The 23,627-nt window shown below is 44.1% G+C and overlaps 1 protein-coding gene across 7 annotated transcripts in view; it reads right to left on the bottom strand.

The window, feature by feature from the left end:
- The window catches only part of robo2 (roundabout, axon guidance receptor, homolog 2), a 199,310-nt gene that overhangs the window by 13,918 nt on the left and 161,765 nt on the right, over positions 1 to 23,627 (bottom strand). For 5 of the 7 annotated variants that reach the window (XM_080772314.1, XM_080772316.1, XM_080772320.1 and 2 more), the window contains 7 exons: positions 21,234 to 21,276; positions 15,643 to 15,770; positions 14,438 to 14,710; positions 12,954 to 13,079; positions 6,713 to 6,872; positions 4,389 to 4,682; positions 3,117 to 3,337 (listed from right to left, as the gene is read on the bottom strand). In XM_080772314.1, the coding sequence (XP_080628440.1) occupies positions 3,117 to 3,337; positions 4,389 to 4,682; positions 6,713 to 6,872; positions 12,954 to 13,079; positions 14,438 to 14,710; positions 15,643 to 15,770; positions 21,234 to 21,276 (1,245 nt within the window). The remainder of the gene's footprint in view (positions 1 to 3,116; positions 3,338 to 4,388; positions 4,683 to 6,712; positions 6,873 to 12,953; positions 13,080 to 14,437; positions 14,711 to 15,642; positions 15,771 to 21,233; positions 21,277 to 23,627) is intronic. The other 2 variants (XM_080772318.1, XM_080772319.1) reach the window with 1 other exon arrangement.

Raw genomic sequence — 23,627 nt, 5'->3', positions numbered from 1 at the left:
ATGTTCTGTGTTGGTCGGAAAAAGGATAGATATGAAACTACTGGCCCAAATAAATGTCATAGAAAACACAACACCTAAAATCGGAATGTGATGGTGACCTATTGAGCACAAACAGACAATCATGATTTGCTTGCTGGACCTATAATTAATTTATGTGCATTACATTTCAACCTCGCACATATAAATCAAGCCACAGTGCAGTCAGAGAGTAGTTCACAGGTCACACACAGGAGCAGTGAAAGGGGGAGGGGACTTGGGATGGCAGTGTAGAGTAGGCACGACATTGAGGGGTAGAAACCATCCCGGTCGCGTGGTTGATCTAACGCGTGTGTCACTGTGAAGGACTGGCCCCATTAAGTGAACGTAGTTGGCGTAGTAGACGCCAACATGACGATTCTGACGTAGGCTGTTGAGGTTGAGCAAGAATAGCGTGTTTCAGAAAAGTAATATTTAAACAGTAAAGAAGACATTTTTGGCGAATGCAATGTAGTCTATGTCTTTTGTGGGAGTGTGCAGGTTTTATTTTGCATAGAGAGATGTGTGGTGGAAGTGTGGCTTGGTCGGAGATAGAGCACGAATGAACGGCCAGGTGCTCATGTACCCCTGTCTATTAGGGTAGCAGGATAGTCTCTCTCTGTCAACATACAATAGCCATACCATCCATGTTATTTAAAATACCCCTGGTGATCCTAGGACTTCCAAAGAAGAGAAATAACGTAATCTAAAATGAATCCAGGCGGTACAATCTAATATTTCATTTTCTCTGCTTTCTTGTTTTTTAAGGTGTTATATGATCTATATCTCTGAGAAAAATGGGAGGGGATGGGGAGGGAAGCCTCGACCCACAGGGTCAAATTAACACTTGCTGCCAGAGTTCTTCAGAATAAAGTAGATGGGCAGATTTTACTCTGAAAAGCCATTTCCATTTCCCCCCAAAACAGGGAGGTGTAAAGTTCCATTACTACCTCACGCTGTCAAGTTTGATCTCTCTCTCCAGAAGCGTTAATACTCCAAACGAGATGCTTGGTTAAGTCAGAAATTAGGACAGAACATCTGTGTTCTGATCAAAACCATGGAGAGCACCGTAGATTTAGAGATATGAACATTTGTCGCCCCGTAAACAAGCAAGTGAACGGCTGTGCGCATGCAGCGCATAGCATGTCCATGAGCGCTGCACAAGGTGTTGCCTAGCAACGAGAGCTGTCAAAAAATTACAGTGATCCCGTTTTATATACAGTAATTAAAAAAGACTAAAAGACGTGTATACACGTGGCACACGTCCAAGGCACATCCCAGTTTGATTAGAGAAGACGTGTATACATGTTTTTAGCATCACAGGTGTGAACAGTCTTTGCCAAAAACGTGGGACCTCGTTTTACATTAATTTCATTTAATCCAGTAAATAAAAAGTATATATATATATATATTTATATATAAATTACTCGCATGTTAAACAGCCTACATACGGATCCGACGTGCACACGTCCACGCGCACGCTTATTTGTTTTTCTGCTCAAACTAGGAGTTTTAGGACCTTATAAAACATGAAAACAGGCTAAACTACAGTAATGCTGATGCTGCCGCCAGACGATGTTGCTCCTCCTACGCCCTTCTTGTTTGGTTTATCACGCATTTCTCTGGCACTGCACACTTTTCCCCTAGAGGGCTAGCAAGGATTGTTTTTAAAATATGACCATATGACAATATGACTCCTTTTTTGTGTTTTTGTGTATTTCTGAGGGAAATAATCTATATTTAACTGACAATAACATTGCGGTGACAAACTTTTATTCCCCGATGTAAGACTCTGGTCTTTGATTTGAGATATTCTGTGGATCTTGAAAGATTAGTAAAAATGCTCAAAATCGCTGGCATTGTGGGTAGACTGTTCTAGAAACGCTGGCAGTGAATGAGTTGTTAAAGGGAAAGATTGTTTCAAAACGCTAGATGAAAATAGTCTCTGCAGAACATTTCACTTCAGAAAATAGCAAAACCTGGTCATTATTTCCAAATCTAAGAAATGGAGGCATGTGTTGGATTTTCCAAAGGGCCAACAGTAATGTAAAGTATATGGCAAGTTGTATGGGCTAAACATGTCAGACCACCGGTATGGCCCTTTAAAGACCTAGCCTGTGCTGTCTCTCCTGTTCCAATGTCATGCCCTTCATGTGTCCCTCCGACAGACGGCTGTAAAAGCTTTCAGTGAGTTGTAAAAATGGAAATCGTGCCTCCAGTCTGGAATGGGATGCTGGACGTTAAATTTATTTCAAATCTCCCAGGGAAGATATGGCCGTGGCACTGGTGTGGAGTTAAATCACCGTCACTCTATTGCCTGTACCTCTGTACCTGTATCTCTCTCCTTCCTCTTAATTTCCCTCTTACTCTCCTGTTTAAAATTCATGGACTTTCTTATCTCTTTTTAGGTATGATTTTAATTATAATTTGCCAGAGCGAGCCAAAAGTACAGGATTGAAGTAAATTCAGTAGCATATTCGTTTACAATTTGCATACAATAGGCTCATAAAGCACACGTTGTGAGGAACAGTTGTTTACGAGACATTACGAATGGATAAGGATACATACAGCACACAGTTCAACTCATCATAGCATTTCACCATATTTCAGCACTCATTATGGCAGTTACCGGTAATCAATTCAGAAACACAAACACAAACTATGTACTGTGTGTGTGTGTGTGTGTGTGTGTGTGTGTGTGTGTGTGTGTGTGTGTGTGTGTGTGTGTGTGTGTGTGTGTGTGTGTGTGTGTGTGTGTGTGTGTGCGTGACAAATACTTTTTGCTGTACTACAGTACACGTGTACTAATTAATGTGAACAATTGGAAACGTCTTAAGGCAAAAGTGATATCATTATATATATTTGAGCTGGTAACAAGTTGTGAGTGCACATTTCGTGCACAGTTCAGTTCGATGAGTCATAGACCATGGTGCATGCCGCAGCCACACAACATTCACGGAGACACAACAAGAGCACGGAACAACAACAACACAACCTGCCCAGCACGGAAAACACAGGGTCAGTGGGCAAAGATAAAGTGTGTGTGTCTCACTCGGATGGACGCGACAGTTGCAAGCCTGCGACTGCATAGGCCAGCTCACCTGTTAACGAGCTGTCCAGGTTGTCCATGCTGGAGCCTGGTGTGTGCTCGATACCACGGGGATGCCTGGCCCCGTAGCCTTCATCCTCCTCCTCCTCCTCTTCTTCCTCCTCCTCCTCCTCATCAGCGAGATCAGTCTCCAGGTCAGACACCAGTGTGCTAGACACATACCCCACGGGAGGGGCCGGGGCCTGGGGAGGGAGGGCCCCCACCTGCAGGTGCCTGGAGAGAGAGAGAGAGAGAGAGAGACACTCTGAAAATGCAGCAATGTAAAGTGTTGGAAAAAAATATGACAGGATGACATAAAGAGGCAGATCCGAGATGGAGGTGGAACCATCAAAGTTAACTTTACAGCCCGATGCTTTCACAGCCTTATGCTCTGAATACATTTGGACAATTCGTCTCATTCTATGGTGCTGTGGCTTGCATGTTAACACAATGACCCACTAATTGCAGCTGTACACAGTACAAAGACATGCTCTCTGAGGCTGTCGACACGAGGCCGTCAGGCTCATAGACAGCCCACACCACTGACAGCGTGTTTGTTTGAGTAGTGCCATGTCATTGACGTGGTCTGCAACAGAATTTGGTTGTAATTACCGTGTCTCTCTGTTGCCAGAGATGCTCTCTAACCAACATAGTCATTACTGGGTAAGTCCTTACTTACAACACTGTCCTTTAGCCTTCCAGCATGAATGGATGCCAGTCTCACATTCTCTCTGCATTGCGGACAGATTGAAGCATGGCCTCCCTCTGACTTACATGAGCACCACAACAACGGAATGTGCCACACGAGGTTTTGTGTGTGTGTGTGTGTGTGTGTGTGTGTGTGTGTGTGTGTGTGTGTGTGTGTGTGTGTGTGTGTGTGTGTGTGTGTGTGTGTGTGTGCGTGTGTGTGTGCGCGTGCGTGCGTGCGTGTGTGTGTGTGCGTGCGTGCGTGTGTGTCAGGTGGGTGGTCATAAACATGGACGGCAATCTCTTGGTGAGTAAAATACAGCCATCCAAGTGGTTGCATGGGTCCATAGATGTCAAGATATTTATGTTTTTGGATTAGCATATGCATTCCATATACATTCCATAGGGCTAGACCATATGGACATCATCAATTTGCGACAGGAGCAGTTCCTAATGAGTGAAAGATTCTTTATTTACAAAAAGAAATAAAATATTGAAGGTGTTTTTAATTTAAATTTTTAGTTTATCGGCTACTTTTGAAATAACTCAGAACATTTTTGTGGTTACGCTAAATAACATTCAGCGGGTGTTACTCTACCATGTCTTTGCCATGTCCATCTGGTATGCTCTGCTCAGCTCATCCAGATGTGACTGGAGCATGGGCTGCATCTCATCCAGATGTGACTGGAGCATGGGCTGCATCTCGTCGCGGGGCGAGGGGGTGAGGGTGGCTGTGGACTGCTGGCCAAAGGACCCTGCTGCTGGGGAAGAGGCCACCCCGCGAATGGGTGGAGTGGGAACCCTCTCTTCTTCCTCCTCCAACTCATCCTCCATGCCCTGGTGAAGGTACGTCTGCACAGGCATGGGAGGGCCCCAGCCGTCACTTTCATACCTAGGGTAGGATGTGTGGAGAGGTTACTACAACAATTACCCGTACCCTGTTTTCTGTCAAATACACCTTTTATTGATCCTGGTATTGATGATGATTTGTATTGAATTATCTTGTATGTCCTGATTATGGATTGATTATAGCATTGCTTGTGTAATTATACTTTTTGTAATTTGTTAATAATATCCATCAATTAAAACTCTGGTCATGACATATCTACTGTAGGAAAATATATGATGAAGGGATACGTGGGCATGCCCTATGACACCAAAGATAAGAGGATGTCTAAGTGGAAATCATACATGCTAAACCAACCGTGAACCATGTAGCTCTGTGACTGTGACCTTGTCAAACCTTTTAAAGAATATTTTTTTACGGTGCAGATGGGGAATTGTGGAGCTGCTCTGGCTTTAATCTCCCATAACTGTGTGCTTATACATCCTGAAATAATACTGCTAATAAAAACGAATGTTCATTAAAAGGAATTTGTCCGTGCACACTCCATAGGATATAACTGTTGCCGGATAACTGCTGCCATTAAAAGCAGTCTTAGATTTATAGTGTGGTGGACACACATTTTCCCGATAGACCATTAAAGCAGATGACCCTCCCAGATTGAAATTATGACTGAGAGCAATATCTACAGTACTAGTCCAGAGACACACTATCATACCTACTGTACTAGTCCAGAGACACACACTATCACACCTACAATACTAGTCCAGAGACACACACTATCACACCTACAATACTAGTCCAGAGACACACACTATCACACCTACTGTACTAGTCCAGAGACACACACTATCACACCTACAATACTAGTCCAGACACACACACTATCACACCTACAATACTAGTCCAGACACACACACTATCACACCTACAATACTAGTCCAGAGACACACACTATCACACCTACAATACTAGTCCAGACACACACACTATCACACCTACAATACTAGTCTAGACACACACACTATCACACCTACAATACTAGTCCAGACACACACACTATCACACCTACAATACTAGTCCAGACACACACTATCACACCTACTGTACAATACTAGTCCAGACACACACACTATCACACCTACAATACTAGTCCAGACACACACACTATCACACCTACAATACTAGTCCAGACACACACACTATCACACCTACAATACTAGTCCAGACACACACTATCACACCTACTGTACAATACTAGTCCAGAGACACACACTATCACACCTACAATACTAGTCCAGAGACACACACTATCACACCTACAATACTAGTCCAGAGACACACACTATCACACCTACAATACTAGTCCAGAGACACACACTATCACACCTACTGTACAATACTAGTCCAGAGACACACACTTTAGAACACTGTTTCTCAAAGTCTGGTCCGGGGACCACCAGGGGTCCAAATGGACTGCTTATGGTCTGTAACTCAGTGAGGGCACAAATGGAAGCGTTGCTTATCTTTAGGAACCCAAATTTACACTCTCAAGTGTAGTTCCAGAACAATAAGGGTCCATTTGGACCCCCTGGTGGGCCCCATATGGACCTGACCTTGAGAAGCGGTGATGTAAAACACGGTTTAACTTTGTCCCAGGTGGTGATCCTTGTGGATAAACTGCCCATTGTTTGTGGCCTTTGTCTCTGTTCGGAATAATATAAGTATTACTGTTAATAATCACATTTTTCCAGGGTGGGAAATGACATTAATCTGAAGCAATTCATGTAATCCATCTAACATTTATAGTTTTCTCCAGATGTATCTACAGAGAAAACTACAGAAAAAACTGCAAAGTACAGGCTTGTGGGAATGTGTAGTAATTGACAGCTATCATCGCAATTAGCTTCCCTAGTACTATACTCACTGTAAGACAAAATACACCTGACCTAGTATCAAAATATGCTGCTTGCCAAAAACAACTTATTTTCAAAGCAAATGTGGTCTTTGCTCGTTTGTCGTCATTTACGATGAGTGATGCCGTCATGCGATGTTAGTGGTGAGGTTTGCTTACGTACCCTCCTTCATGGTGGTCGATGGGGTAGTGGTCCATCTCAGTGCCAGGGAGAGGGTGAATAGGTGGAGGGGGCAGGGGAACGTTTGCCCAGTTGGAGCCATTGGCCTTGGTAGGTTTGGCACTAGCCTTGGTCTTCTTCTTCGTCTTCCCCCCCTTTCCACCTTAGAGGGAAAATTAATAGGAAGATGAAGGTTTAGACAATGATTCGATGATATTTTTATTGTAAAACATAAAATCTGTTCTGAATCTGAATATATAACCAGGGAGTGCTTTGTGAAATAGAAACCATCTCCAAATTACGTTGGATATTCCAAACTCAAAATATATTTAATGTGAGTATGAAGCCAAAACGCATCCATGTTATGTGCAATTCTGCGTGCCCATAGAAAGGCAGAGACAATTCCATACACACCATTTCAATGGGCTCCCGCCTGTCACAGAGAACCTCAAGGCCACCGGATGAAAAGCATGAACAGTGATTGATTGATTGGCTAAAAAGCTTCAAATCTCCATAGAAACGAGAGAAAATGGCACTAAAACAGACCTTTATGCTCCACCCATCCCTCAGTGTGCCCTTTCCACACGTTATATCACGCTATATCTCACTTGACTTCACACCACAGCATGATCAGGAATGGCTTGTGTAGTGTCACTGTGGCCCTAATAGAATTCACTGATAGTCTATTACACTTTCATTTATATTATTACATCAGAAAGCCCCCTCAACCTCACAACCCCCCTCCGTCCCTGTATTGAGCATGTCATTAGTGTCCAAAAATCTTCTTAGAAAATATCAAAAATAGTCATAAGACCTTGTACTGTAGATCAGCTATTTATTTACCCATCTACCCATTTCGCGATAGAGGCTATGGCTATTTGGGGGTCCTTGGCATGGGAAGTTTGGGGACCCCTGCTGTACACGGTCGGAGCGAACTCCTTTTTATGAATTCCTTGTGTGGTAAACTGCAGTTCCTTCCCTAGAAAACACCTTATATCTCAATCCCGAAAATACAGTAATTCAACGTCACCCGGCGGCCACAGAGACCAATGACAGCTTTCGTTAGGAGCCTCTGTTACAGTATGTACATTTGTATCTGTCATCGGTTGGTCAACCCTTACTGCCAAGGGCCTCTAATCACTTCTCCACAGAGAAATGCCCAGATCAAATAACCCTGTGCTATGTACAGTAACATCATGTAATCCACTAAACTGACTCGACTTTACCATGGCTATAAATTAACTCCATATCACTGATAGCAGCCAATGAAGAGGTAATGTGTAATATTAATTCTGAAATACACAGTCAAATGTGTACCTCTACACCAGCGGTTCCCAAACCTTTTTGGCCATGCACCCCCTGTTACCTCCTGACCAGCTGACGCACCCCCCACACATGCAAATATAAATTGCATTAGAGACATAGAGACATACATTTCCTATTTATCCACATATACATGCACATATATGAACCTGAATATGGCATATATATGCAACATACATAGGCTATGTTCTGCATATACTTGCCATATATTGTCATAATATGTTAATATATTTATAATAAAACCATAGCACCACCATTAGCCTTTTCATGTCGCGCACCCCCTAGAAGGCGCTCGCGCACCACAAGGCGTGCACGCACCACAGCTGCTCTACACCAATCTATTAAAAATAAATAAAATAATGTACTGTACTTTTTGGACAATGAAAAGAAAATCTCCAATACTGACTGCATCACAATACTCGTGCATGAACGCGAGGAGCTGATAAAGGTGTCAGATTAAGATTGATAAAGAATGGAAGTAATAAAAGAAACAACTGTAAGCCCAAGGCAAGAGACAGTATAACTATAGTCTGAAAGTAATTGGGTTTCCTAATCGCACCTCTGGGCGACGCTCGACTTTTACCAATAACTGGTGAGCTGGCGTGATTGTTCAATCCCCTCCCCTACCCCCAAGTCCCTCCACACTAGAACAGCCATCAATATTGAAAATGAGTCTCTTCCAGGGAAAGATGGTTTGGCACTGGAATGACTGCAGCTCACCCCAAATATGAAAAGTACAGAGGGGAAAACTGTGGCTAGGAGCTACACGGGAATTACACAGCGAACCCATCTCCTCGGACAGAACCAGGCCTCTTTTCAAAGGGGAGCTAATACTAAATATAGACGTGGAGCTGGGTATTTATACACTGTACCTCAGGTCTGGGCGCTCCCATCCTATAACTGCAGGGCCGCGCGGCCTCGAGCTTTGTTTTTATTGGGTGCGTCAGTGCTGAAGAGCGGAACCCACAGAATGGAGACTCCAGAAGGACTCCGCCAGATATAGCTTTAGCAGTGGGAGAATAATTGCAAATAGGGTGTCCAATTTGCTGACCAAAAGGAATTTCTCATAATAGCTAAGATTATGAAATTAGTGTATACATGGGTGTGGATTATACAGTAGGTTACTGTCAACTGTCACCCATGCCGTTTAGTTTTGTGCTTTATATTAAGAATATTTTAAATTATGAGTAGTTGGCAGGTGCAGTAAGATGACAACCTGAATTGTTTATCAACTTAAAGAACCATGGACCATGCAGCTTGTTAGAGGGCCAAAGACAAGTGCATGTGTTGGGGGGCTGGAAAGAGGGGTGTATTCTTAGTTCCAAAATTCGTCTCCTCTCCTAAGATACATTTTAATGAGCAACACATCCCCAGTGGAGATCCATGCTGTCATGAAAGCTGCTCTATTTCTGTTCCTTTTCATCCTTCTCTCCTTTCCCCCAGACCTGACATTCATTATTCCCTCCATCTCCTTAGAGATGTGTTAGGGAGAGAAAGAGACAGAGAGAGAGATACAGAGAGAGAGAGACACAGAGACACAGAGACACACACACACACACACACACACACACACACACACACACACACACACACACACACACACACACACACACACACACACACACACACACACACACACACACACACACACACACACACACACACACACACACACACACACACACACACACAGAGAGGGGGGGGGGGGAACACAATGCACTGGATGTTCTCTCTTCAGAACACTGAGCTAGCTGGAGTCAGAATTAAAGCTCAGTTTATGGTGATTCAAATGCCCTCTACTCATGTGCCTCTTCCTCATACCGTAAAGCACTGGTTCTCATGACCTGTGGACCGGGGTCCACTAGTGGGCCGTGAGGATTTTGCAAGTGCCCAATCTGGGAACCCATTGGCAAAAAAGGAATAACAGCACCCTCTGCTCAGAATTTGTTCTTGAGAGATTATTTACTGCCAGAATTGTTTCAATCTGTAGTCCCTTCCAGGATATATCTTATTTTGAAGACCCCAATATTCATGACCGGAAGCAAAATCGGCTGGGCTAATGATAGCCGAGATGATGAGATCTCTATATAAGTCACCCGAAACGCTAATATTATAACCGTGAGGCCACGATGCTTTAGTTAGCCGTGAACATCGCCGTTTTTCAGGAAAAGAAACAGAGATTTCAGTTAGCATGGCAGCATTTTACCGCCTAGCCTATAGCCAAGCTTTTTACATCAGTCGGCCTCACGGTGGCACTATAACAGCCCACTTTACATTTCTCCTTATAACTACTGAACCGTAGGTCGTAAAATCTAAATTTCACGTTCCCTGGATTCCTTGGCTCATGACACATCTCCCCATATGCGTCAGGATAGATTTTCCGCCATTTTGACTTTTCTTATAGTCGGTATCGTTCGGCTGTAATCGGCGTCCAAAGTTAGTGGTTACAAAAACTTGTAAAACTGAAATTTCATTCACATCGAGGGTGGTTTAATCAACGGAGAGCCCAAAGCAATTCCATTTTCATCCATAGGGGGCGCCGCAAATGCGGAATTTTACAATGTTTATTGAAAAAACATGCTTTTTGGGGGATAAATCTGCTATGTTTGCGATAGCGTAGCCTACGTGCGCTATCGCAAGACAGGACAATTCCCTCCCAATCAGTAATGTGATCTATAACATCGCATTACCCACACTGTACATCATTTGGTGTTCATATTATAAATATATATATATATCATATAATATATGAATATTATTCAAAACGGGTAAGGTCTAGTTGAATTAATTTTTTCTCCGTGTGTAGATAAACCTACGCACATTTTCAACCATACTCTTGACCTAATTCTGGTACATGGCATTACAATAGAATATCTCATAATAATAAAGGCCTCTTCACAGAGCCTTCACAGAGCCTATCAAGAGTGTGACCGTGGATCAGGCCTCTTCACAGAGCACGACCATGGACTGATGCCATATTATACCACTGACTACACTGTATTGTATCTTAACATTCTTATACCACTATATATTATCTGACATCATTGTTATACCATATTATATTATTGCGACCATAGTTCGCAGTTTACTATGAAAACCTTTATGTCAGTCAGTCACGCCTCGTCAAAACGTTGGCTTCTTTTTAATACATTTCCAGCATGGTGGCTATGTGTGCATACTTTTTCTATGTTTACCGTCCCTACCTGGGCCCTAACTGGGTTGGCCCGAGGTCCCGCCTGGCCTTACTAATTAGCACACATTTTATGCCGTACCCGGACCGAAAACGTCTTACAAAATATATAAAAAAAACAAAAACAAAACAAATCCATATATGGGCATTCCCAGACAGCGCAAACTTGCTTCTCGCCCTCAGGGCGTCTTACTGGTTATAATATCTTACACTATTACATTTATGATTATTGCTATTTCTACTGCCTGTACTCCTCACCGCCACAAAAGGCCTCTGCCCGGGCTCTAGACAGGGCAGATATGGTCCATATATGGAGCAGGCCTATATTCCATATTCCAACACTCCATATTTGGGCATGCCTGACACAGAACTCCATATAGGAATAAAGGGACACAGAGAGACAGATACAGAAATCTCCATATATGGACATAAAAGGGACACAGACAGATGGGTGGAACGGGTACTCTGACACAGGTACAACGGGTATTGCATCGGGTGGGACATGGATCTCCAACTTCCATCGTTCCATCGGCTCTACAGCCGGGCACCGGTCTAGTACCTCTATGTGAAAATATCTCAAGGCATACAAATCAAATAAAAATGTAAGCTAATGGTGTCCCTTTCTCTGCTAAACAACACAAAATACAAATAAATAACCATTAACTGTCACCCATGGTTAATAGTATATATTCTTTACACCCCAGAAAGGTCTCTCTTTTCTTTTCTTTGAAATAATAATTCCTTCAGTCTGAGGAAATAAGATTCCAGAATCCACAATGTCAGGCCCTTCACAAACCTGCCCGGAGCGAATGAAAATAATCAGGCTGCAAGGCATTCCATCTCCGGGCCTCTGTGTCCCAGTGCATTGAATTAGAGACCATTTAAAGCAGTGGGTTGTAACTAGATTAAAGACGAGAGAGGAGGGGAGGAAGGCAGAGAGCTGTGTCTGTGTCCTATAAATGACATTGTAATTCTCTGAACATGGGTTTTAGTGTAGCCGGCCACCATTAGGAGAAGAGGGGAAATGGGAGGTATTTTCCCCACTATACCCAGCCAAGCGTCTCCGATGGTGTGTGTGTGTGTGTGTGTGTGTGTGTGTGTGTGTGTGTGTGTGTGTGTGTGTGTGTGTGTGTGTGTGTGTGTGTGTGTGTGTGTGTGTGTGTGTGTGCGTGTGTGTGCGTGTGTGTGCGTGTGTGTGTGTGTGTGTGTGTGTGTGTGTGTGTGTGCGTGCGTGCACACATGTTTAGTCCACCCTGTCTGAAGGAGTCCCTCTGCCCCCATGCCCGTCTGCTCATACACTCATGGTCATGGACAGATAAAGCCTTTACAAGGCCCAGCAGTAACAGCAGTAAGCCAAGCACTGGAGCCTGGAGCCATCTTCTATGATCACATCACAGTAACACTCGGGTGAAATCCTTTCTTTTTTAATGGGCTCACACACCCACCATATCATACCATGGACTGGACATTTGAAACAAACAATTCACTCCGACTAACAGTACATACAGGTAGAGTCTGCTGTTGAACAATACACATCATTGTAGCTAGTCGGAGCAGCGTGAGCGAAGCGATATTGGTGAGGGAAGTGTTAATATAAAACCCCTGTACATATCAGGTTTGCACATGCAAATAACCAATCAATAAAGTAATTAAGAAGTCAGTTGGTCATAAAGAAAAAACGTCAGAGCCCCCCGAAGCGCCCCCCAGAGTGTTTGGCAGCTGTAAACCAACCTGAGAGGCTGCCACTTCGCTCAGAGCTGTTGTGAGAGCTGGTGGTGCTGAAATCTTGTGATTGGTTGTGTGGGATTCTATTAGATAATCCTTCGGCCAATCGGTAGTCGGGAATGAAAAGGAGTGCTACAGTGGAGGGTTAAAGGGCAAAAATGTCAGTGGCATCAGGTGACTGGCGGTTAGCACAAGCACATGCAGACATGCAGTTAGAGCAGCAAGCAAGCAGTAGACCATCTAAGGTTCCTGTCGTCACCAAGACTCATCTCTTTCCCATTGATACAGTTATTGAACTTGGCCATGTATTCATAATGTTTATGTGTTAATGTTTATTTCATAATGTTTATTGTGTTTATTATGTGAAAGATGTACAATGTTTGTTGTACTTTAACCAATAACCACTTTATCCCTGGCATCTCTATTTTGGGCATGTCAGTATTATGGGAGAATTCTACAATTCTGTTATTTTATTATTTGGTTAATATAAATGTCGAGATGGAGGTAAAATAAGGAAATAAGTATTTCAATCAATGTGGTCTGTGCATCCGGTTCTAAATGATTTGAGTCAGTATAGTTAACATAATCGTATATTATCTTACTTCTTCAAATTATGCCAGTAAGCATTAGAAAGGGATTTTTTCTATTCAAATGTATTACATTATGTTAAAGGTAAAGGACTATGTTAAAGCTACAGTCTAATTAATCTATCACTCAGTTGGAAAATTAGATCATAAATATGTATTAGATTAAAACATCGGAATTGGCTCACTCATTAATCGTATAAAGTATAAAAAACCCACACAAGGTTTAAAATAATCAAATCCCTGGTAATTAATTTGCATACTTTTCTTAAATATTAGTCCAGTTAAAATGGACAATTCTTTAATTCTATGTCAAAAACACAAAATAAAGTAATCAATTCATAGGGAGTCCATGCATGGTGCATTTGTTCAATATGAAGATGCATTGGTTATGGTAACCATCAAGTGGTAAATAATTTATCCATTTTTGTCTCTGAGTGTGCAAATGGTACAATTGGTTACATTTGCAATTTTTTTAGGTACAACTGGACCAGTAGCCATATTCAGCCATATTCAAAACCTCAATGTGTTTACTCAACCTCCAAAAGTAAACACTCAAAATCAGTTAATTTCCTGGAGCAGCACGGTTGTGTTATGAAAACAGTATATCCAGTGCGGGGAAAAGAATACTCTTTCAGACACAACCTGGGGTTCGAAAGATTGCAGACAACAAATAGGCGTGTGCTTAAACTGAAAACTGTGTCTCATCACAGTAAACTGGAATGCACATGCACCAGTGTGAATAAGGTACGACGTCATTCGGTTGTGTCACTTAACGTGGTGGTGAAAGTGGTGTCAAGAGTTTGCACTTGATCGTCGCATACTTGTAAACACTGTACAGAAACAAATTACCCACATGAAGACACCACCACTGGTGCAAACATTAATATTATCTCTCTTTCTTACTGTTGTTGCAGGAGTTCTTGTCAGGTAGAGCGTAGCCCAGGTTGGCCATCTCCTGCTTGGCCTGAAGAGAGGCCTTCCACTGGGCCTCGGGCAGGTCCACGGCCAGCTCATGGATGCTGCTGGAGTGGAGGATCTGGGAGGTGGCATAGGGGGTGGCTTGGGATGTCTGGCCTGGGCTGTTGTAGTTGGCTTTAGTGGTGAAGTCGATGCTGCTGTAGATGGCCCCGTCAGACAGCATGGTACCCGATTTGTCCCCCTGGCCACTAGGGAGATCTAGAAAGGAGTGGGGAGGGTGGAGTGTAAGAATAAGCCTTTCTTGGGCTTCTAATTAAAGATCGACAGAAGATTTTAATAAGAGCAAAACAAAGGACTAGACCTCATGGCAGTTTAAGAGGACAGGACTGAACTGTCTGAGACAAGGCATTAGGTCAGAGCGACCCCATGGGTCACAGGTGCAGTTCTCTGAGTAACGAGGCAGTCCAGGCTGCAGCTCAACACTTTGACGTTAGCTTGTCTCTTGGCATAATATTCATTATTCAACTAATCCCAGTTATTGATTTTTTAGAACCCTTCGGACTTCCAACCTTGGTGCCCCTTTTCCTTCCATTTATTGTTCTCAATAGATATTATTCATATTAATAAGGGATGCAGCTATTTTGCGTGTCCAGGAGAGAGAGAGAGAGGGAGAGGAGAGAGAGAGAGAGAGCCTGTGGTTTGCATGCCCAGTGAAGGGGGGATGATGTACAGCCGTGGTGGAAGCATCCACATCTGCGCCAGTCAAGCTGCGCATGTCCTTCACGACTGGCTGCCCAAGACCATCTTTTCACACACACCCCCACACACACTCTGCCCATCTCTCGCTTCAGATTCTGTTCCTCTGAGGTATGGGCTGTGACACCAGGCTGGACAGTTTACCATTACTCAGCTTGGTGACAGTGGACGCCCTGCTGCTGCTAACGCTCTGGTTGTCCTCTGAAGTGATATATTCTAGAAATGTATATCCCAAGTCACACATGCAGGCAATATGCTTTCGTGTACTTATTTCTGCAGGCTGTGTGGGACATGACATACATACTGTAGAAACCATTGTATTGTTGTACTGAGACAGAACAGAGAGCCTGGAAGATCCTATCAACATCCTTTTATCTGATATGGCCTCTCCCCTGCTCCGTACCTTGGAGGGCACAGGGTGGACGTTCACTCACCTCCGCGGCCAAAGTTGCTGAGGTCGTTGGGTCCCCCGGAGCCACCGTTAACTGGTAGGCTGGTGGCGGGCCAGGAGTCAGCTAACCAGGGGTATCCTGGGTCACTGGCATTCAGCAGGCCAGGGCGACTGGGGAGAAACAGAAGACTAGATGAAACAAAAGCCCAGAGTTTCTGGTCAAATTAAAAGCAGTCACATGTAACACTTTCTGCTTCCTGGATTACAGCGATGTTCCTTGTTCCCTCACTCTGCTGATGACTAATAAATAAGAATGTGACAGCAATCAGTATGAAATCAAAGTAAAGACATCAAATCTTTGCCATGTGTGTAAAATGTGTGCGTGCGTGCGTGCGTGCGCGCGTGTGTGTGTGTGCGTGCGTGCGATTATTCTGGTGCTAACTGAAAAAGGTGGTAAAATGTAAGAAACATTATGGAATATGGGTATTTGTCACCCCACAAGTTACTGTAGAATTAATTCAGGCAAAAACATCTATTTATCTCTCCTGTTCCCCTGCTGTGCCTTTGTCAGATTCTCTCACTAATGCAAATACACACTGTAGAGACATTTATGCATGCATTTGCCTGAGCCACATGCAGTCCAACGTGTGCACAAGCTCATGTATACACCCGCATGCATACGCTACATCGTTCATTAATATCCCATGCACTCTGCTGTGTTTTCCCATCAGCCCCTTGTAGTGATGTCCAGACAGTCTAAATCTTATTTGATGAGACGTCAAAATCTCCCGGCCTCAACCCCCTCCCTCCCACAGATCCCTATCTCCTGGCCTCAACCCCCTCCCTCCCACAGATCCCTATCTCCTGGCCTCAACCCCCTCCCTCCCTCCCACAGATCCCTATCTCCTGGCCTCAAACCCCCTCCCTCCCACAGATCCCTATCTCCTGGCCTCAACCCCCTCCCTCCCACAGATCCCTATCTCCTGGCCTCAACCCCCTCCCTCCCACAGATCCCTATCTCCTGGCCTCATCAACCCCCTCCCTCCCACAGATCCCTTGGCCCACTTGTGGGATGCCTGCATATGAGAGGACGTCTCCATTTAACAGGTGTTGTGCCCCTCCTGAGGGGATGGGAGGCCATAAAAAGTGTCCATTAAGACTTTAACCTGTCATGGGTGACTGCTGGGAGGCCATTAGGGCCGCTTTACTGTACAATCACGTCTGAGGCTCGTTTCCACCAGGAACACAGATGGAGGTAGATGGAAATGTGATATGGGAGCTAAATACCTTTTGTTTATGTGTCAGTTCACTGATACGCTGTACTCCTCTTGCTTCTACTGACTAGCCATCAAGATGGATTGACATGTGCTCACTCTCAATTCAATCATGTGTGACGGCTAATTGACTGACCAAAAGTACACAGAGGAAACAAAAGAAACCGTCTTTGGGTGGACAAAGGCCCCCCCGATTCAACACATCAACAGTAAAAGAAGAAAACAGGGGAACCGAACGGCTCATTGTTCTGCACAAGGATCTCCTTCCTCCTCCTCCTCTCCCTGACCAATCACAGGCTGTTACAAACAGACAATAGTTCCTTCCTCCTCCTCCTCTCCCTGACAAATCACAGGCTGTTACAAACAGACAATAGTTCCTTCCTCCTCCTCCTCTCCCTGACAAATCACAGGCTGTTACAAACAGACAAGTGTGCGTGTGATGAAGCAGATAGTTTTGACTTTCTGCAGGAGCACGTCACGCCCTGCCATCAGTGACCTACAGTCTGCAGCAGATCCAATGATACACGCACGCGTGCGCAACGCATCTCGGGGAAGCCACGGAGAGCGACGCTTAGCAGCGCCGGGGTGCCTGATGAGCTTTTGTATCCAGCAGGGTGACATGCAGGCCTGGAGGGAGACGGGGGAGACCGGGGTAGAAGAGGCGAGACCCCCCCGAGGACATGTTGGGCACGTGTTATTGGCGTGTGGCAGCAGTCAGTCTCTCCGTTAGCTACAGGTTCTAATGAGAAGAGCTACAGTATTCTACAGAGGCGGTGGGGGTTGTGGAATGAAGGGGGGTGGGGTCCAAATGAACTGCATCCCTGACAAGGTAAGAGCCCTCACCATGGTTTCTGAATGCCAAAACAGGCCCTCGGGGGAGACAAGTCATTCAAATTGATGGCTGTGCATCAGACACGTGCACTTTTATGGGGTAATACATCTCCACCCCCCACCTCCCCTCCCCGTCTGTTTCAGGCTGCCGTGCACCCCCCCACCCCCCACCCCCTCATTCTCTCCCTCCCAACCCGTCTTTCCCTAACCCTATTTTCCTTTATTTTCTCCACACACACCTCCTCGTTTCATGCCTCCTCCCTCCCTGTCGTGCGCTCAACATCTGTCAGCCTGGAGTTTCCAAGCGGTTGACAAAGGAGAGCAACAGAGAGGCAGGGCGTTGGTCCCTCTCGTCGACTGCAGCTAGACTGCACCATGGAGGCATCCGTCTGCAGGAAAAGCCTGTGCCTTTGTCTCATTACCAGTCTCACTTTTCCTCACGTGCTCCAGCTACTACCCCCCACCCCCCACACACACACCCCGCCCACCCCCCTCTTCTCCCAGCCAGCCAGCCCACCGGAGAAAGACCATTTGGAAGACAGGGAGTCGACAATGGGAACGACTGCATCGTCCTTGTATTTATCACACAGCAGTATTCCAGGAAAGGATAATTAGAATAAGAGTGATTTCTGTTGGGGGGATTTGTTTTATGGGTGACTGCTGCTTGTGCATGCGTGCGTGCGTGCGTGCGATGCGTGCATGCGTGCCGCGTGCGTGGGTGCCTGCGTGCGTGCGTGCGTTTGGGTGAGGGGGTGGCATCCAACTTTTTTTTCCCCTTGTCCAACCAGGGATGGATGGCAACCTTGGCAGATATGATTTGAAGCCATTTTCCTGTCAGACATTTGAGTTGGCTGTTGTGATAGGTAGGAAAATGTGAAATACTGTCTAAGATGGCTGACACAAGGCTATGCACTGAAAAAAAGAAAAGAAAAAACAACCGAGAGATATTAATCCCAAAACAACCTCATAAATCTAGCATGTTTGTACGGCTGCTGGTGAATGGAGCCTGCACCAAAAGCACATTACAATATACTGTAAACATGTACTGTGTGTATATTACATTGAATACATTCACATTCTGTCACTTAGCCTTCGCGTACTGGAATGTAAAAGAATCTCCATAGCAACAGTCTTGGTGAGACCTGTTCATTGCACTGGGATCAGCCCACCTCTTACTCTATAGGAGAAAACCGGCTTCGCTAAAATATTGATCAGTGCCGAGATAGGAAGTTATTACTACCTCCTAATTACCATCTCCCTATTGGCAGGGGGATAAGGAATGGGCCCTTATCGGCTTTTATCAATTTCAATTGAGCAGCCAATGCCAAGCCGTCCAGGTCTACCAATCTGCAGACTATTCATCTTCCATGAATCATTTATTTTGTGATCGATTAAGTGTAATTGTTCAGTCAGGGCAATTTGGCAGGAGCCAATGAGGAACCGGGAACAGACGCGGCTTCATTTGCTATCGTCTAATTAATGCAATAAACATTGCACGTAACAAATGAACACATTTTCCTGTGATACTCTGCTCGTTTTCACTCTGGGGGCGGATGGGGAAACCGCAGCATCTGGATGGTGATATCACCAGTTACTTGCGGATCAAGAGTGCTAAGAAAAACAGACTGCGACCTTTTCTAATGTCAGTGAGAATGTAGCAGACACTGCTGCTGACTAAGGATATGACAAATATAGAGCACCACAAGTACAGACATTTCAAATCCCGTTCAGCAGAGTGAGAATCAGAACCACTTATGTGGAAAATTGAAGGAAAAACACTACAGCAGAAAGTAGATGAGAAAAGCCATCCATGGCAAGTGGCGTGGCTAATTCTTTGAGAACTGAGCTGGCAGCTCAACAGGAGCAAGAAACGCTATATATAACCTATATTAGGGCTTTCACTTCTAGTGATTTTTACTAGTTGACTACTTTACTAGTCGACTAGTTGTTTAACTACCTATTATGTAAAAAAAAAGAAAAATATATAAATAATTGTACATTTAAAACTGTGTACATTGGTGACTATACTCTAGCATTCTAGCTGATCTTGAGGCCTACAAAAATCTTCTTTTTCTTATCAACTAGTCAACTAGTACCAACAAGGTCGACTAGTGGATTTACTAGTCGACTAGTTGAATAGTCGACTAGTTGAATAGTCGACTAGTTGCTTAACGCCCTAATATATATATACATACACACACACACACACACACACACACACACACACACACACACACACACACACACACACACACACACACACACACACACACACACACACACACACACACACACACACACACACACACACACACACAGTGTGACACACTATACATTATTCATTTATTTCTACATAAACACTAACAGAAAACAAACAAACACACACACATACTGTAAAAAACACAACTGCCAAATTGCTGAAAAGAGACACATTCCCAAAAGCCCAGGGATGCACATAGGGTCAGACTTCTCTGGGCCTCTATGGGAGCGTTTGAGATCTGGAGGCTTTACCTAGTCAGGTGTGATAAGCACTAGATAGACAGAAGCCCTGGATTCTCCAGGGAACCCCCTGAATACCTCTGAATACCCACAAAGGCTCTGTAACCGGTGTCATTGAGATGTGCCCTTTTCTTTGTAGCCACTTTCTCCTCCCGTAACAGGCGAGGAAATGGAGCAGGCTATACGGGGGTGCAAGAGGGGTACCTCCACACACCTCTCCCCTGGGTAATTATTTTTACATTATTACATGTGCTCAGATCCCAGCCGCCCACGCAAGGTGACAGGCAAATGTATCACTCCAGGGGGCTTCTGGGCTGCCTGTAGCCGGCAGGGGAAGATAAATGACAAAATAAAAGCCCTCTCTGCTTAAATTGTTTCTGTTAATTCTGCCAGAGAGATTTATGAGTTCATCTGTCGATGCATGAACAGAGACGTGGTAGAAATGTATGTTTGTAGACAGATTTGCATGCAAGCTACACAAGCATGTATTGGTGATCTATCAATCCATCAGTCACTTATCAGCGTAAGAATAAAATTGAACACGTCTGCATAAACGAAGGCATGATTTAGGCCAAGTTCAGATACTGTATGTTATGACGTGAAAAGTTTAGGTTATATAGGCTTAAAAGGAAATAACAATAGCACAATAAACAATCAGTGTTGAGCAACACCAAGCTGTGACAATAGTCATGTATTAATAGAATAATACTGTAGAATACTGATGAATCATCAGGAATACGGATTACTTTTTAGGCAGGAACCCCTTTTGGTGTTTTAAACATTATGTTATAGTTTAGCTATTGAAAAATAGCAGATCTACAAGCTCATAGCGCGCCACCGAGTGGCGTGCTACGAGCTTGTATGTCTTCTATTTTTGAAAAATCATGAAAATATTTATTTCAGAAAACTGGAGGATTTAGAAGATTGTTTTTAAATTTTGAGGTCAGGCCTATATGGGTTAAAGTTGTGCTTTGGCAGAGTGTGAAATTATGCTGTATTTAAAATAGCGAGTTACTAGTGGAACACTCACCTTCCATTGCTCATCAGACCGCCATCAACTCTCTGGAATGTCACTGAGGTCAGAGAAGATGAAGCAGCGAGAGAGAGAGAGAGAGAGAGAGAGAGAGAGAGAGAGAGAGAGAGAGAGAGAGAGAGAGAGAGAGAGAAAGAGAGATGCAGAGAAGGGAAGAAAAAAGACAAAAGCAATACATGAAGATTTCAGATGCAAATTACACTATGATTAGAACAAGGGTTTATTTCCATAAGAAGAAGTAATATGGCTATCCCAGGTTTGCCCTTGTATGTGCGTAGCTACCAACTCCTCTGTTCATGTGTCCTGTCTCTTATATGCAGCTAGATGGTTGATGGATGCACTAAGGGATGCAGATGCCCTCTGTTTCCATACCCTTGCGCGAAAATTAAAAAAAAGAAGATGCAATGATGAGGGTTCAAGATTGCCTTGCTTTGCATTACACATCATCCGACATCATGTTCCTCCCAAGGACGGGATGCCTGATGAGAGCAAAAACTCATTTCATCTCTCTTATTTTGCTCTTGACGTACTATCTGATTTGTGATTAAATCTCAGCCAAAAATGATTAGAAAAGGCAGAGCGCTCATTAATCAGGTTGAACCCCCATTTCTGCGGGGTGGAGGCTGTGAGTTACTGATCCCTCAGCTAGCAGGGGCTCCCCTACCAGGCATGTATGTATGTGGCCTGTTCCATTACAGTGATCTATAGATAATAATCCCCCAAACACGGTCTTTGTCAGCGGCTAGTAAAACTCCAAAGCTCAAAGTGAGCACTGGCTGCAAAGAAGTCATTTCATCTCTGTTCAGCGACCATGATGACAAGACGACATCAAATATCTAAGCATGTACGACTTCAATGGCTCATAGGAAATACAGGGGGTCGACAGAGCACTTTGGAAATCACCACATACCAAGGAAAAATGAGAGTAAGTACCGGTTGAGGGAGAGAACTGATAGTAATTTGTCTCATTTGTTCCACAGATGGAAATTAAAGAGAAAGGGAGGTCTGAACATTCCTCCACTCCTCATTCAAGTTGATTCCAAAACAAGCCCGGGCACAAGCCAAACACAGTCTGCACATTAGGTAGAGACACATGCAGGCAGAAGAAGACGAGGGGTTTTCCAAGGTTGACGTGGGAATGCTGAGAAGAAAGACATACAGTATGTGTAGTCTCTAGGGGCCACTGATGTGTGTCACCTCTTGTTAGCTTAATTAAGCAGACACTCTCATCACTGTCTGTTTTAAATTGTCGGACAATGAATGTGAGTCCCAGTGCATGATAGAACAATGCATAGTTAATTAACCATGTCCATGGAAACCAAACCAAACCAATGCCTAAAAAAGCCTATATACAAAAGAAAATAAAACACTGTATTATATAGAGCATCGCAGTCCTGCCCCCTTTCATGACGACGAGCGCCCGGAAGAGAATTTCCCATCATAGTTTTATAGAAACCTGGATTCTGCTTTGCATGTTTATTTGAATGCAATATAGGGCTTTGACAGTTGTATCCACCCATAGCTACAGCCACATCCCTTTGTAACCCTACCAACTTGCATTAGTGCGTATCTGGGGAGAGGCATCTTCGCAGCAGTGAGGTCTCTGAAGTCCCTATCTGTGCTCAGGCACATTCTTGGCTGCTGTGGAGGGACTTTAATGTTTGCTGGAGACAGTGACGTGACTGTGAGGCTGTGCCTCACTCGCCTCCTTCTTCCAGATAAGCACTTTCTCCAATACGAATACGGATTAATCCCCCTTAATAAGCATTAAGGGGGATGGGGACATAATCAGAGTATAAAAATTCCATCAAATCTCTTTCCCCGCTGGCTGAGTGCCTCCACAGTGTGGTGATTTACCTCTCCGGTACTGACAGCTTTAGGAGGCCGAGACAAGACACTCTGCACATCACCTAATCACCAATGCTGAGAAGTGCTATACTGCGAGACTCTTAAGCCACACTCAGGCTCACATACTGAACAACACCAGCTCCATGATACTGCAATCTGCGCCATCTTCACCCTCATTTTGTCCTCCATGTAGTAAAACAAAAAGCACGACATACATCAGTTTCACTAACATAACAACTTAGACCGAAATCTGGGTCTGTGGTTCGATTCTAACCTATCTTGTGATGCCCAAATATCCAAGGTTGTACAGTCATGCTTTTTTCAGATGAGAAACATTTACAGATCTTGAAAAGGTAATCCATGCATTCATTTCTTCACGCCTAGACTAACGCCCTGTATTCCGGACTCAGCAAAAAAGCCATATGCCGCCTGCAACTAGTTGAAGATTCTGCAGCAAGACTCCTGACCAACACTAGGAGGTGTGAACACCCCCAGTACTTAATTAGTTGCCAGTAAATTTTAGAATTGATTTAAAGATTTTAT

Source organism: Protomyctophum bolini (genome assembly GCF_963924005.1).
Source record: "Protomyctophum bolini genome assembly, chromosome: 9".
Taxonomy (NCBI): Eukaryota; Metazoa; Chordata; class Actinopteri; order Myctophiformes; family Myctophidae; genus Protomyctophum; species Protomyctophum bolini.
Note: the sequence above shows the minus strand (reverse complement) of the source record. Positions and strands in the feature narration are given on the sequence as shown.